This window comes from Emydura macquarii, unplaced genomic scaffold, assembly GCF_026122565.2.
Source record: "Emydura macquarii macquarii isolate MOO-44397 ecotype Brisbane River unplaced genomic scaffold, CSIRO-AGI_Emac_v2 contig_2207, whole genome shotgun sequence".
Classification (NCBI taxonomy): Eukaryota; Metazoa; Chordata; order Testudines; family Chelidae; genus Emydura; species Emydura macquarii.
This window is the reverse complement of record NW_027132344.1, coordinates 1,071,252-1,087,446: the sequence shown is the minus strand read 5'-3', so window position 1 is coordinate 1,087,446 and position 16,195 is coordinate 1,071,252. Positions and strand designations below refer to the sequence as shown.

The 16,195-nt window shown below is 39.5% G+C and overlaps 1 protein-coding gene across 1 annotated transcript in view; it reads right to left on the bottom strand.

Moving 5' to 3' along the window:
- OCA2 (OCA2 melanosomal transmembrane protein) overlaps window positions 1–16,195 on the bottom strand; it is a 259,682-nt gene that overhangs the window by 108,337 nt on the left and 135,150 nt on the right. The window contains exons 15-17 of the mRNA XM_067559931.1: window positions 14,772–14,919; window positions 12,865–12,922; window positions 11,214–11,322 (exon numbers count right to left, since the gene is read on the bottom strand). Of these exons, the coding sequence (XP_067416032.1) occupies window positions 11,214–11,322; window positions 12,865–12,922; window positions 14,772–14,919 (315 nt within the window). The remainder of the gene's footprint in view (window positions 1–11,213; window positions 11,323–12,864; window positions 12,923–14,771; window positions 14,920–16,195) is intronic.

Sequence of the window (16,195 nt, the reverse complement as noted above, 5' to 3'; positions counted from 1 at the left end):
AGGAATAAATAACACTTCATTTCTTATTTTCTCTACACCAGTCATGATTTTACAGACCTTTATCCTATCCCCTCTTGGTTGTCTTTTTTCCAAGCTGAAAAAGCCCAGTCTTGCTAATATCTCCTTATATGAAAGTTTTTCCATACCCCAATCATTTTAGTTGCCCTTTTCTGTACCTTTTCCAATTCTAATATATCTTTTTTGAGAGGGGGTGACCAGATCAGCACACAGTATTCAAGATGTGGGCATACCATGAAGAGACAATATGACATTTTCTGTCTTATTTTCTATCCCTTTTCTAATGATTCCCAACAGTCTGTTAGCTTTTTTGTTTGCCACTGCACATTGAGTGGATGTTTTCAGAGAACTATCCACAATGACTCCAAGATCTCCTTCTTGAGTGGTAACAGCTAACTTAGACCCTGTCGTTTTATATGTATAGTTGGGATTACGTTTTCCAACGTGCATTACTTTGCATTTAACAACATTGAATTTCATCTTCCATTTTGTTGCCCTGTCACCCAGTTTTGTGAGATCTGTTTGTAACTCTTCACAGTCTGCTTTGGACATAACTGTCTTGAGTAGTTTTGTTTCATTTGCAAATTTTGCCACCTCACTGTTTCCCCCTTTTTCCAGATCATTTATGAATATGTTGAACAGTGCTGGTCCCAAAACAGACCCCTGAGGGACACCACTATTTACCTCTCTCCATTCTGAAAACTGACAATTTATTCTTACCCTTTGTTTCCTCTATTTTAACCAGTTACTGATCTCAGAGAGGAACCTTCCCTCTTATCCCATGACCACTTACTTTGCTTAAGAGCCTTTGGTGAGGGACCTTGACAAAAGCTTACTGAAAATCTTAATATACTATGTCCACTGGATCACCCTTGTCCACATGTCTGTTGACCTCCTCAAGAAATTCTAGTAAATTTGTGAAGCATGATTTCCCTTTATAAAAACCATGTTGACGCTTCCCCAACAAATCATATTCAGCTGTGTGTCTGATAATTCTGTTCTTTACTATAATTTCAACCAATTTGCCTGGTACTGAAGTTAGGCTTACCAGCCTGTAATTGCTGGGATCATCTCTGAAGCCTTTTTTAAAAACTGGCATTACATTAGCTAACTTCTAGGCATCTGGTACAGAAGCTGATTTTAATGGTAGGTTACATACCATAGTTAATAGTTTTGCAATTTCACATTCAGAACCCTTGGGTCGACACCATTTAGTCCTGGTGACTTATTACTGTTTAATTTATCAATTTGTTCCAAAACCTCCTCTAATGACACCTGAATCTGAGAGAGTTCCTCAGATTTGTCACCTAAAGAAAAGGGCTCAGGTTTGGGAATCTCCCTCACATTCTTAGCCGTGAAGGTTGATGCAAAGAATTCATTTAGTTTCTACCCAATAATCTTATCTTCCTTGAGTGCTCCTTTAGCATTTTGATCATTCAGTGGTCCCACTGGCTGTTTGGCAGGCTTCCTGCTTCTGTTGTACTTTAATTTTTTTTGCTGTTACTTTTTGAGTCTTTGGCTAGCTGTTCTTCAATTCTTTTTTGGCCTTTCTAATGATATTTTTACACTCTTGCCAGAGTTTATGCTTCTTTCTATTTTCCTCAATAGGATTTAACTTCCAGTTTTTAAAGGATGCCTTTTTGCCTCTAACTGCTTCTTTTACTTTGTTCCTTAGCCACAGTGGCACTTTCTGGTCCTCTTCCTATGTTTTTTAATTTGGGGTATACATTTAAATTGAGCCTCTCTTACGGTGTCTTTTAAAAGTTTCCATGCAGCTTGCAGGGATTTCACTTTTGACACTGTACCTTTCAATTTCTGTTTAATTAAATCTAAATCTTAATGTAATTAATTTAATTGATCTATTCACTCTTCTCAGAACTAAAATTCACAATTTTCAGTAAGATTCTGTCCAGTGTATGAGTACCAGGCTTTTTAGAAGATTTATCATCAACTCTTAAAAATGATAAAGTAGAAGACAGACAATATAATCTATTGGGTTTTCTACAAGAAATTAAACAATTTTAATTCTTCACAAAACATATGTAATAGTCCTGTAGCAGACTGTCCACTTTTCCTCCAACCAAGTTCATTTTTTTTAATAAAAAAAAAACAAACCCCATTTTGACATGGTGAAAATGGATATAGTGTAAAATGTAACATTAATTTTACCTAACAGATTAACCCAATATGAAAAACTGTATTAGACTAATTTATATTTGCATGTAGGATTATCAGTACTGCTGGCTCATATGAATTAATGTATTTGATGTTTTGATTGCCTGAATTTCAGTTATTTGTTGGATTTTAGTTATCTGGGCTGTTGATGTTTAATAAGGAGCAATTCACACAGGCTGTGAAACGTGATGAGGCAGGGGGCCAGAGTTGGGAAGAGACCCCACAAAGAGGAAGGGGTAGGAGGCTGCTTTTACTTACACACAACATATTGAGCAGTGAGTGAACTATGATGCAAGTCAAGTGACTATAAAGAGGCTTTTGGTGCCTAGCAGCTTCTTTGTTCACCCAGAAAAGACTTTCTGTAGCTGCTCATGACCCACATTTAGACACTGCCTGCTAAGATGCCCTATCCTTCCCCCTACCCCCACCCCCAGAAGTTGGAATAGGGAATTAGGTTAAGATCCTCTTTGCCCTTGCCTTACTTGCTGCTTCCACCACTGGGATCTGCTTCTGAGTCAATCACTGCAACCTGGATGTTGTCACTCCCTGCGACTGGAATCAGCTTCAGAGACTTCTGGCTGCTGCCCCTTGAGACTCGAAGCTGCCCACTGTCCCTAACTGAGGGCTGCTCCAGCACCTTTTCTCAGGATGCCACAACTAAATGCTGCACCTGCCTTTTCCCAAACCTAGTTCTGCATTCCTGTTCTCTTCATTGGGTGGAATAATTGAATAATTACATGGTGGGTCCCCCAGTCAAATGGCCTACAGCGATCCTCTGATGTGCTTGAATTGTCCCTATTTAATGTTACATGGTAACTAATTTGAGAGATTCAGATGTCTTTCACATCCTAAAAGAATGAAATAATGCTGGCCGTCTACAGATCCTGATTAAGCAGAATATATAATAAGCAGATGCATAATTCTAAGTAAAACTGTCTGGAGGATGACACTTCTGTTTGCAACAACTTTTAAGGTTTCAAACTTTGTTATTTTTCCGCATTGTATCAAAACCAAAACTTTTCAACCATTTTCATGAAACAGAATGATGTCAAAATACTTGCTTTTGGATTAAAAAACCAAGGTTTTCAATGTGTCTCTCTCTCTTCTGTTAGAAGTGACCAAATAGCTCCAGACGTTCAAAACCTTCCCAAGGAAAATGTCATTGAATCCAACAGGTCTCCAGGAAATGTTCAGCTTTGACTAAATTATCCTTTTCTCTAATTCCAAGCATGTGTTCAAGTCCCACTGGAGTGTGCTTAAGTGCTGCTTAATAGGAATGGACTTCAGCACACACTTAAACTTACATTTGTACTTAAGCGCTTTGCTGAACTGGGGCCTCTGTGTTGAAATTCTCTCTGGATTTTTTTCTGGCTAAACCTTCTCTGACAAGTCAAAGGCAGTATTCGATAAATGTTGACAGACTCAAATACTGTGACCCTGCTCCCCAATACAAGCAGGCAAATATTGTAAGGGGAGAGGGGCAAGCAGTGGAGAGACTGTACCAACAGGGTGAAAATGGATATTGTGTAATTATAATGGATATAGGGATTTCATGCACACTTGGGTTGCCACAGAGCAGAACTCCATGTGGTCTCTACACAGGAATATGGATGGGGAAGTCTGGGCATTCTCAATTGAACTCTAAGCAGAAGAGGGGGTTCCCATTCTTTTCCAAATGGCGTATACACGCACTGGATATAGTCCAAAGTTACCTCCTTTCTGGGTCTTGCCTATATTGTTTCCATAAACAACAATGAAATATAAACCTTAGTATAAGCTTCTTCCTGAGCATGGTTGTTCCTAGTGGTTTCCCTGAAGGATCCTTCTTGTCCATGTGTCTAACTTCCTCCATCTCAAAGAGACACTCCAACTTTTTCTACTCTAGGAGTACCCTCCCAGAGCTCAGCTGATCTAATATCATATTGAGTCAGCAAAAAGAGCCTTGCATCCCTATGCAGGATCCAGAACCTGCCACCCTGTCATAGGGTGAGATTCTCACCCCTACTTTTGGGTAAAAGGGTCAAAGCAGCGTAAAGGGATTGGAAGACTGCCATAAGACTGCATACCAAAAACACACACATGCACACACCCTGAAAGCCCTGGCATAAGAGGCACATGGAAGGTAGGACTGGAGGCAGGTAGGGTGTGGCAGGGATGAGTTGCAGCACACAGATTGTCGCCATGGCAGCAGGATGCGCTAGCTGCCCCGAGTTTGCACATTGGGTCTTGGCTGAGTATGTACTTGGGGTAGATAGTCCATCCCACTACTTGTGCTGTCACAGCTATACTATGCACACTATACTATGCACACTTTTTAGCACACTAGTTCAAGTATGTCTCCTCATGCTCGGAATCATACTCCCAGCTCAAAAGGTAAACATACTCTAAGAGAGAAAAAACTTTTTCACTAAGTTCTTGCTTAATTGCTTATGATTTGTCTCTGTCACAGGGGTGACTCTTTCCGGGGTGTCAGGGACAAGCCTACCTGTGATAAGCCTCCTGTAAGGGACTCAGACCCAGCAGGAAGTAATTGAATCCTTTGGTGGCTGGCTGGCAGTTAGCTAGGCTGATAAAGGGTTACCAGGGCTCATGTTTCTGAGAAAGGTGAGAAGAGGAGTTCCAAGGAATGCTCACCAGAGCAAGGAGTCTAGGAGGTGTGCTCTTAGGGAAACTCCCAAACAGTGGCAGAAAGTCCAGCCTATCAAGAACTACATGCTGCCCCAGAGAAGAGCTGCAGATCCCTGGCTTCGGGAAAGAATTCTCCTCAGGTAGTGGCTAGATGCCTGATATCTGGGAAGGAACCCAGAGGCAAGAGAACCCTGCAGATACAGGATCTGGATGGAGGAGGGGATAGCTGGACCCAGGGGGGAACACAAACTAAGATTGACTGTCTCCCAGCTGAGACCCTGAGGAAAAGATTTGCTTATATTTTCACTGGACATTTGGTTAATAAAGCAGATCCTCAGAAAAGGCATTTTCCCTATGTAAAGCCTCACTTTACTTATTAAGGGCATATTTGGGGAAACTAAGGCCGGGATTACCTACAGCACCAGAAAAGGGCACTATAGAACAGGTACACTCTGTGTCAGGCCCTTATTGAGAATAAGAGTTTTTCAGGATTACAGGAAAAAATTTTGTTGGAAACTTTAATGGAAGATTGCTGTAATCCATTGTGAGTCAGGCTGGCAAAATTTGTTACACAATCAAATGTTCCCTTCTAAAAACAGCACATGTGAATGCAGCACAAGTTATGTTCTTGGTATTCCAAATTTTCAGTTTACATTAATTCTAAATCTTGGTAGTTGTTTAATTTCTCCAACATTAAAATTGTATAAATATCAGGCAATAAACAGAATATTAGAAAGCATTTGGAAAGGGATAGATAATAATACAGTAAATATCATATTACCTCTGTATAAATCTGTGCTATACCCACACCTTGAATACTGCATGCAGTTCTGGTTGCCCCATCTCATAAAAGATATAGTAGAAATGGCAAAGGTACAGAGAAGGGCAAAAATAATGAGGGGTATGGAATCGCTTCCATATGAGGACAGATTAAAAAGACTGAGACTATTAAGCTTGGAAAAGAGATGACTAAGAGGGGGCAGGGCCCCCACATGGGGTGGGGGGGAAAGGGTATACTTACTGGGGCCCAGAGGCCCTGGGGGGCCTGGCCTAGGCTGCAACCCCCATTACCATGAGGAAAAAAATGTTTATGACTCATGAGATTGTATGTATGGGATGAGGGACTGTGGTATGTGTGTGGGATGGGACCCATGTTACAAGTTTGTACTGGGCCTGAAAATATTATGTTCGGGCCCTGAAAGGGGGATATGATAGACGCCTATAAAATCATGAAATATCTGGAGAAAGTGAATTAGGAAGTATTATTTACCCCTTCACATAACAAAAGAATCAGGGATCACCAAATGAAATTTATAAGTAGCAGGTTTAAAACAAACAAAAGGAAGAACTTATTCACACAGTCAAATGGTGGGGCTTGTTGCCACAACATGGTGTGAAGGCCTACAGTATAACTGGGTTCAGAAAAGAATTAGATATATTCATGGAGGATAGGTCCGTCCATCAATGGCTATTAGCCAAGATGGTCAGAAATGCAACCCAATGCTCTGGGTGTCCCTAAGCCTCTGATTGCCAGTTGCTGAGACTGGACAACAGGGAATCAATCACTTGATAATTGCCCTGTTCTGTTCATTCCCTTTGAAGCATCTGGCATTGGCTATTATCAGACGACATGATACTGGGCTAGATGGACCTCCAGTATAGCCATTCTTAAGCTCTTATATAAGAGAGAGAGAGCATGCATACATTTTAACATACTTTTGCTTAGCTACAGTACTAGAAGAACAGCAACATGAAGGAGATGCTGCATAACTACAAGTGAGGAATTACGGACACGTACTGCAGCCATAGAATTCTCCCAAACACAGTAAAACAACCATTCTACTGGGGGAAGGAGTTGGGAAGAAAGTTCTGCAGAAAAACCGTGTGGCCCCATAAATAGCACAGAGCAACGCTGTGGCAGTTTCACTTTAAAGGAATACAGAGGAGAAAATTATGGACAGGGTGAGAAGCATACAAAGAAAAAAACAAAGACAATTCTGCGCAAAAATCTGTTAATGCTAAATCGAAGTTGGGATTTTTACCACACAAGAGTAAGGAAAAAAATACTTTACAATAACGTCCCATTACCAGAAATGTTTGTGCTACCATCAAGTAGTACAAAATACTACATATGTGCAACTAACATTACAGATAAAGGAAAAGTGTAAACATACATAAATAATTATTCATATGAGCCACAGTCAGAAATCATTGTGTTAGGCACTGTACACCCATATAGCGAAATGACAGTATTTTCCCTGGAGAGCTTAGTCAACAGGACATAACAGAAGTTACTTAAAAAAATCAAATACAGAAGAGGCAGAACGAAGGATGTTGTGGAAACCTTCACTCTCAATTTTACTTTTTCTGTTTGTTTAAAATCTCAGTCTTAGCATTGCATTAACATATGTATTTGCATATAAATAGAAGTAAATTGATTAAAGGATACAAGAAAACTGAACAGGAAGGCCACCAGCATTTAAGAAGGCTGTTAAATATGCTGATTTTATTGTTTAAATTAAAACATCAACCCTGGCAAATTATCTTAGTGATTCCAAATTCATAATGGAAAAATTATATCTAGGCTGGGGTTTGATAAAAAATTCTATAATCTTTCTGATTCACTCTTCCAAATGCAATTAAAAGTTATTAGATTGCTAACACTCCAACCTTTGTATAACACATTATTCTGCAGGAAAAGTAAACACTGATCGAAGATCCACTTTACTTTTTATGAGGAAAAACGTTGCACAACTTTAACAGAAGCATTAGAGTACAAGATGTATGGTATTTTAAGAAAATTATTTCCATGCACTGGAGAATGGAGAATCATAGCAACAAAAGTTCTGTACCAATAATATGTAATTGATAGCTAAAATTAAGATAGTGTAGTTCAGGAGTCATCAATAACCCCTCATGGTGTGAGCCTACATCTCCCATTCACACTAATTACAGTGGCCCAGCAGCACCATTATAGTTAAGGTTATGTCATGACTTCTGTTTAAAGGTCGACATTTCTCAGTCCTCTAAAATCAACACGGTCACTTGGATTCCTTGGAAATTTAGTGTGCCTCAGAAGGGAGCAACCTAAGCTTAGTGACCCAAATTTGGAGTCACTTGAGATAGGGATTGCAGAGATGTAAGCCCTGAAAAAAGTAGTCTCAGTCTGAGCTTCAACAAAAGGAATGCAAGGCACCACTAAACCTTCAAAGGACTCAAACTGAGACTGGGATTTTCAGAAATGTACATTTGTATAGTGCCTAGGCACCAATACAAAAAAATAACTAGAGTGTTTCCACTCCTGCCATTTATACGCTTTGAAGCTTGACACCCGTAAGCATTCCATAATCCAAATAGTTAGATTGCTTTTAAATTTGGTGTGCCTCATGGGGACATGGGTAGTGTTAGTGATCCAAATATGGGGTCATTTGGGGTCCGAGTTACATGCTTCCCTCCCTGCCGCCTCCAAAAAAACGTCCTTGTGCTGCCTTGTTCTGTTAAACAGAGAGGTGCTAATGACTGACAGACCTCCTTGAGATTATTGGCTGTGAACTCACCCTTCCGTTAACGTAACTAAGGCCTGGTCTACGCTACACAGGCTGACGTAAGCTGCTTTCTGTTGACCTAGCTCTCGAAGCGTCTTCACTTAAATTTGGCTCCTGCCAATATAAGTTACTCTCAACACCAATTTAGTAACATCACCTCCCCGAGCGGCACAGTCAGGATTGATATAATTAGGTCAGTGTAGACCCTGCTTTGCATCCATCAACTGTTACTGGCTTTCAGGAGCCATCCCACAATGACAATTCAGTCAATACAGGGCTATACAATACAATACAATACAATACAATACAATACAATACTGCTGGTGAGGACGTGCACCCCACTGACATACGGAGCCAAGTGTGCGCACACACAAGTGATTTTTATTAATTGCGGTGGCTGTATGCTGATGTAAGTTAGGGTGACATAATTTTGTAGTGTAGGCCTGGCCTAAGAATAAGTTAATTACAAGCCCCCACCTAAGACAAAATAAATTTTGGAATGAGGGTATGTCTACTGTTAAACTGCTACATCAGCAACGCTGCCACAGTGCTTTGGTATAGACACTACCTATGCTGATGAGAGGTGTTCTCCTGTTGTAGGTAATACACCTCCTTGAGAGGCAGTAGCTAGGTCAATGGAAAAATTCTGTTTTGGTGGGAATGTAATCAAAATATTATGCAGAATATATTAGATATGTGAATGCTTCCTGGAAGGAGCACTAAGGGGCAGCGAAGTGGGGGAGGTGGGAAAGAGGGAGAGCCCCTCTTACTGCCTCCTATGCGTGTGCCAGAGTCTGGTAGGTCCCATTCCCATCTACAAGGGTTGGACACCCTCCACCCTACCTCTCCTCACGTGAGCCAGTTCGGGGGGAGGGGGGGTTGCCTATTGGGATGGTTTGAGGCCCCCTCTCTGCTGCAGGATCTGGGGCAGTCCAAGATGGGACTTGGGTGCGGAGTTTCATGCCTATCTCAGGCTCTGAAGCACTCAGAAGCAGGATGGGAACACCCACTGAGATGCATGGAGCAGTTCAGGTGTCCCAGAGCTATTGTTTCAGGTTATATTCATCTCCAAGGGGTGTTCTCATTCCTCTGACAACATCACCTTGAGATGAATGAATTCACTCTTTTCAGAGCTCCTTTGCATTAGCTGGCTGTGCAGATGTACATGGGCCACTAGAAAACTACTGAGAAGGTTTCTATGTTACCATTTCATGCTCGCCATGGTAGTTAAGTGCCATCGCCCCAGTGAACAGCCTGCCACTGATATTTCTGGTCTGAACCTTTGTACAGCTGTGTAATAAAGAATTCATCACTCACATTGCTACACATTGTTTCTGTTATAATATGTTCTTATTTTATGGGGAGGTTTACTGTGAACATAGCGGAAGAGCAAGCAGCTGGCCTAACCAATACTTATATCAAGTGGGAAAGAGACAGAGACAGAGGACCTACTGGGGGGTGAGGGGAGGAATGTGGGAAAGGCAGTGGTGCTTTGGCTGCAGACCAGGGCGGGAAATGAGAATGGGTGGAAAGCTAGCCTTGGATTAGTTATTTCAGAAATCCTGTATTTTACTAGCCCCACCATGGGAGGAGGGCTACTTCCTGATATTGGGGCAGATTGATGTGGCATTTCCAAAAGTACATAGCATGGAGGTTTGGAAGTGGCAGCACAGGTACCACTGATAGAAAAGAAACAGGTGCATCGCCAGGGCTGACAAAGCATGGATTCTGGGCAATTCCTGAATTACAAGGTTGAAGAATTTTAAAGGAGAGCAAGGAGTATACCATAATGTGGCAATTGCTGATTACAGGTTGACTTGAATTGGCATCATATTTTTCCCAGGACAAAGGAATCTTGTGACCTTTTCTTTGAGAAGCTCTCTCATCTCCATTGTTAGCTTCAGGCCTTTGAAATTTGAACCTGGAAAGTACCTTTTATTTGAACCATGAAATTCCATTTAGCTTTTGCTCAGTTATAAACTGTTAAATATATAGGGTGACCATATTTTCCAAATGGGAAATGGGACACAGCACCGAGCTGGCCCAAGCCGCCCCCTCTTCTCCGTAGGGGTATGGCCTGAACCACCTGGTGTCTCTGCTCACCCAAGCCCCACTGTGCCAGGCTGGTGTTGCAGCTTTCCCCCACCCTGAAAGGCCCACTTTTTTGGCAACACTGGGCATTGGTCCCATTTGCTCTTGCCAACTGATCAGTTAGAATGAACAAAGTTAGGATGTCTTGGACAGGGCTTAAAAAGGGGACAGTCTCAGCCAAAATGGGACATACATAGATAACTACCTCTCCACTTTCCTTTATTTCAAAGGACATCATTCATTTAGCCCCCACATTCCATACAAATTTGATGTTTCCTCAATTTTACTGTAGAAAATCATTAACATTGCTAGTAAAGAATCGGAGAACTGAGGTTATAGAAATAATTATTTTTACTGAAGGAATGGCTCTCAGAACATTTTAATTTTCCTGCATAAACGATTTTTGTTGCCTTCATGTTCAGTATTTATCATACGTCGCATCACAACCCTTGGCAGGTTGAGAGGTGTGCATACAGGCACCATGGGATCCCTACCCACCCTTGACCCTTCTGATATGGACGTCCTGGTCAGAGAATGGAAGTCACCAGCATATTTGTTACTACTGACTTGATTGGGACATGCCTGGATTTTGAGAACATGATCAGGGAAACTTCTGTTCTGATCAGTGTCATAGGACTGTGTAGCAGAGATATATATAGTATAGAAGAAAAGGACCTTGTGAACGGATCCAAGCTCAAATGTAACATTTTTATTACTAAATCTATCAGTATGATAAAGCAGAGAAATCAGACTCACCAAGATCTAGGTGAATGCCTGGAACAAATGAATTGAGGAAGAACATCAGAATAACAAATCCCAGCACGGTCAGGCATTTGATGAGAAGTATTTTGTCTGTTATTCTGTGCTGTAGGTAGGAAAAATGTTCAGTAACTACGTTACAGAAGAAACTATTTATTATACTGTACACATTTTCAATCCTACATGCATTTGTAAAGTATAAACTTTTGGTCCTGTATCGCATGTTTCCTTTACAGTAAAAAAAATAAAGTAAAAAATCTTGAGCTGGGAGAACGATTCTCTTGGGAGGAAAAAAAGAAAATTCTGCAGAAACAATGTTATTTTAGATTAAAAATTTTTTGAAATTATCTACAACTTCTAAATTTGTTTTGTATGTAACTGATAGCAAAGGAAACCAATTTTTAAACATTTTCAGTTCTAAATATTATAATGAGAACAGTTATATTGAAATGCAATTTCCATTATAACCAGAGCTAGATGCACTCTGTGATTCCATCGCTCACAAATAAATTACCCTTTGCTATAGAATTGTGCTCCAGAGTCTTAGAACCTAATCCACAGGTTCTATTCTTTAGTCTCATCATTCTCCCTTTATTTATTGTTCTAGTCCCCATTTTCTACCTAATTCCTGCACTCCCCTTTCCTGGCCCCTCTTTTTCCCCAAGGTCCACTTTCTCATCACAAGTCCCCATCTTCTCCCCCGTTCCTCTCTATTTCCCTTTTTTGTCCCAGTCTTTTCCTCTATTGTCTTCTGGTTCCTCTTTCTAGTCTCACTTGCTCCACCTAGATTCCCCCTTCATCCTAATTCTTCTTAATAGTCCCCACCTTCTCTCACTCTCTGCCCTTGTATTCCATTCTCTTGTCATCATTTTCTCTTCCGGACCCTTGTTAAGACCATTTAAAAATCTGATCATACTTTATACTAAGGTTCTTTTAAGAAGAGGTTGATTAGACTGTAGCTCTTTGAGACATGGACTGTCTGTTTGCTCTGTGTTTGTACAGTACATATTGCATTGAGGTCCTGGTCTATGACTGCTGTTCCTAGGTGCTGCCTCAAGAACAAAATTAAATTATAATAATATACATATATTAAGGACATAAGTAATACGTTACTGATGGTTATAAGGACATCAGTACAAGATATTTTCTATAATTATAAGCCATGATTATAAGCAACCTGTTGAACTGCTGGAATCTATAACAATGGACTAACAATTTATTAAAACATCTATTAATCATTTATTAATGCTTGATAAAAGTATTTATAAATGGAAAGTATAAAATGTGACCAAAAACCATCATTAAGTAAACTTAAAGCTGCAAGTACATACTTGGGGGTTTGGTATATTATATATCTTTCAAGTACATTCGAGTTAAAACAAAAAAGAAACACAGGAAATTCAAATGTAAGGTTAAATTTAAAAGAAACCTAAACACCTGAACATGCAGAAATTCATAGCTAAAGTAGCTATGCTACCTTAATTCCATCCCACTCAGAAGCCAGCCTATCAGCTTTTCTTCCCTGCATGGTGAGTATTTAATAAGTGCACTACATTGGTTCCTGCTAGGATATATTTCAAAATATTATTTATGTATCAAATCAGAAAGCCAGTTCTTCTGAAACTCAGTATAACTGCCATTTATTTACCTTTTTCTGGAGCTCCTGAATATTTGTTTCCCAGTTTTTATCTTCCTGTGAAATTTGTCTGAAAGAAAATGACACATGCCCTGTAGTTATAAAACTAGAATTCTGCCACAATCATCTCAATATACTATTGGAATAGGTCCTCTTTATTACAACTAGCTCCTCCCACATTTAGACCATCCTCTTACTTATATAAACAACGCACTCTAAGTATGAAACCTTGGCCCTATTACAATTAATAGCAAAACTCCCATTAACTTAAATGGGACCAGGATTTTAACCTAAAAACCTAGTTTTGCAATACACTCTATTAACACACAAGCCCCACGCTCATGAAAAGTCCCACTGGCTTTAAAGAAATTCTGTATCATTGTAAATCTGAACTAGCAAACCTCATTGCAGGACTGAGACCAAAGACTGTAGTAAATTGCAGCACCAGTTCTGGAAGATTATTTTGAGATAAAATAATGGTCATGTGATAGCATCAACCAATCAAAATATATAGGTGCGTGTATGCGTGCACATGCACTTTGATATAGATATATAGACATATAATTTGCAATTTATAATGAAGTTTTTTAAATCTGGATTACTTCATTTAATTATCAGCATAGTCAGCTCTCCCAGCATAAAGCTTTATGGTGCAGTTCAGGAGCTGTGTTTTTAACACTAATGCATTACACATTACTGCATTATGCGGAGCAATCCTGACTTCCAGCATCATTGAGGTAGTTTATATGCACACTTCAGAAGTTCTCTCATTGGTTAACCATAATGTCTTATAATATGTTTTTTCCTTTTTGATTTTGATCATTTAAAGTGAACCTGTCACACTATTCAATATGTACCATGTCAGTTTTAACATCATATGATGTAAACAAAAACACTTTAGGTTTCTGAAAGAATCTTTAAAATCCAATTTACATTTCCTTTTCATGGCATTTATCTGCACTTCATTCAGCTTGGACAATATGAATTAATAAAGTCAGTTTCACTTTTGTTTAGTCTCAATTTCACTGTCAGATTCTTTGTGCTATAATACTTGGGTTTCAAATTCTACAGGACAACTTTTACCTGTCTAGTAGCTGTTTTCATTGGAAATTTTTTAAAAATTGGGTCAACATTTTTGTTGGACTTTGGTTTTATAATTTTTTCCCCACCCTAAACATGTAAATTGTGGTCATATTTTAAATGATAGTGCTTTTTTAAATGCTAATATTAAATAATTTTATACATTAGTGGGACGCCTTCCAAAGTCATAACCTCATTGAAGAGCACTTTAATATTTTATTTCAAAAAATTATTTAGCAGCATGCCACACTGTATGTTCCGAAGAACACTGTTGCATGGAAAAGGGCCACAAACTTACTTTTTATGTCGTCAAATGAAAACTACCTAACATTTTTAGACTCTGAAGTTCAGGAGCACATTACCATATATTTTGCAGCCTCTAAAAGCAATTCTGCCTCCTTCCATTTCTCAAACAATTTTAACTACTTACTCAGTCTTTAACCATTATTGGGAAGGGTGCTGGGTAGGAGGGGCAGTACATCTTTTCCAATTCCCACATGATGCTCAGAAGAAGGCACAGAATCCACATCTCGTTCTAATAAAGAACGCACTGATCTTCACTCTCCTAACTGTGCCTCAGATTACTAAAGTAAAATCCTGGCCTCAGTGTAGTCAGTAGAGTATTACCATTGACATCAGTGGGGCCAGATTTCACAGATAATCTTACGCACAGTTAGCAAAGCACTGATACAGCAGACACTGTATCCCCATGGTAAAAATAGCAAATTTCCATAAATTGCCACTCTCAATTAATTCCACCAGACTGTGGATTTCACAAGTGGCAAAAAAAATCCATGCCTCTACAAAATTGAAGTGTCATGAGTTTGTGCATGTTATACCTATGAAATGTTTTGAGTTTTTTCCTCAGCAAGATCTCCAGAGTCAGAACTTTCTGCATTAAGAGGCATTTCACAGCAGTTTCTTCTCTGCTGGCAGGGTTGATGCGTTGTGCAGTCAGTCTCCAAACATGGATCTCATGTTTCAGTTCTAAGAAGAAATAAAATCGTTTAGTTTAAAGTGGATAATAGCCATTGATGGACCTCGTCTCCATTAACTTATTTAGTTCTTTTTTGTGCCTTGTTACAGTTTGGCCTTCACAAAATCCTTTGGCAAAGAGTTCCACAGGTTGACTGTGTGTTGTGTGAAGATGTACTTCCTTTTGTTCATTTTATTTAGTGATCCTTACTACTTGTCTTATGGAAAGGAGTAAATAACACTTCCTTATTTACTTTCTCCACACCAGTCATGATTTTATAGACCTCTGTCAATTCCCACCTTAGTCTTCTCTTTTCCAAACTGAAAAGTCCCAGGGTTTTTTATTTCTTTTATTGCCTTTTGCAGGGGCAGACATTTGTGGAGCATGATAATGCAATTTACCATTCTGCTTTTTGATAGTCTCAGTTGCACCACCCTGTTCAATCACATCTATTCAGTCTTGCATGACACATACCTGGGGGGCAGTCCTTTCACTGCGGTTATTGCTACTGGAAGATTGTTAAATCTTTTATCAAATTTCCTTCAGCCGATATAAAAAGTTGTTCCCAAATAGCTTTTTCATTGAGTGAAATACTGTCTTTACTATTTATAAAAGACGCCATCATATTGATGTACCAAACAGAACTGAAGAGCAGAAAGCTTAAGTCAAAAACATGTTTTCCTCTCTTGTGTCTCCTTGGCAAGATAATGTCACTTGTACTATACATTCCTATTCTGTGTGCAAAATGCCCATTGTAATGTACAACAAAGTCTCAAAGTAAGAGAGACATAAAAGTCACTTATGCAGGAAAATTAAAATGTTGTAGAATTTATTCCTTTAGTATAATCAACTCTCTGGATAACTTCAGTTCTTGATTCTTTATTTTTTAACAATAATTTTTAACAATAAAAGTGAGGGACACCAAATTTGTGTGAATTTAGTTAATTTTGGGACTTAAATTAGTGTGGTCATTTAGAACAAGGGACAGTTGAGCAATATGGCTTTATCTTTTCCTCTTCACTCACTTTGAAAGCAAGCCCAACCAATCTGTTGCTTCTGCTGCCGATGCTCTGCCTAAACTACCCTGAGGCATCAGGCAGCTTTTGGATGATTGCTACCTGAACTTCCTGTTACTGGTCACATGGCCGGAAGAAGAAAGTTCGGGAAGCAACTGGCAGAGAATCACTAAGCTGCCTGAAGCTCCAGTTACGGCAGCTGAGTTTCTCGGCCAGGTCACTTTCCTGAACGTCCTGCTTCCAGTCACATGACCGGAAGCAGGAAGTGGCC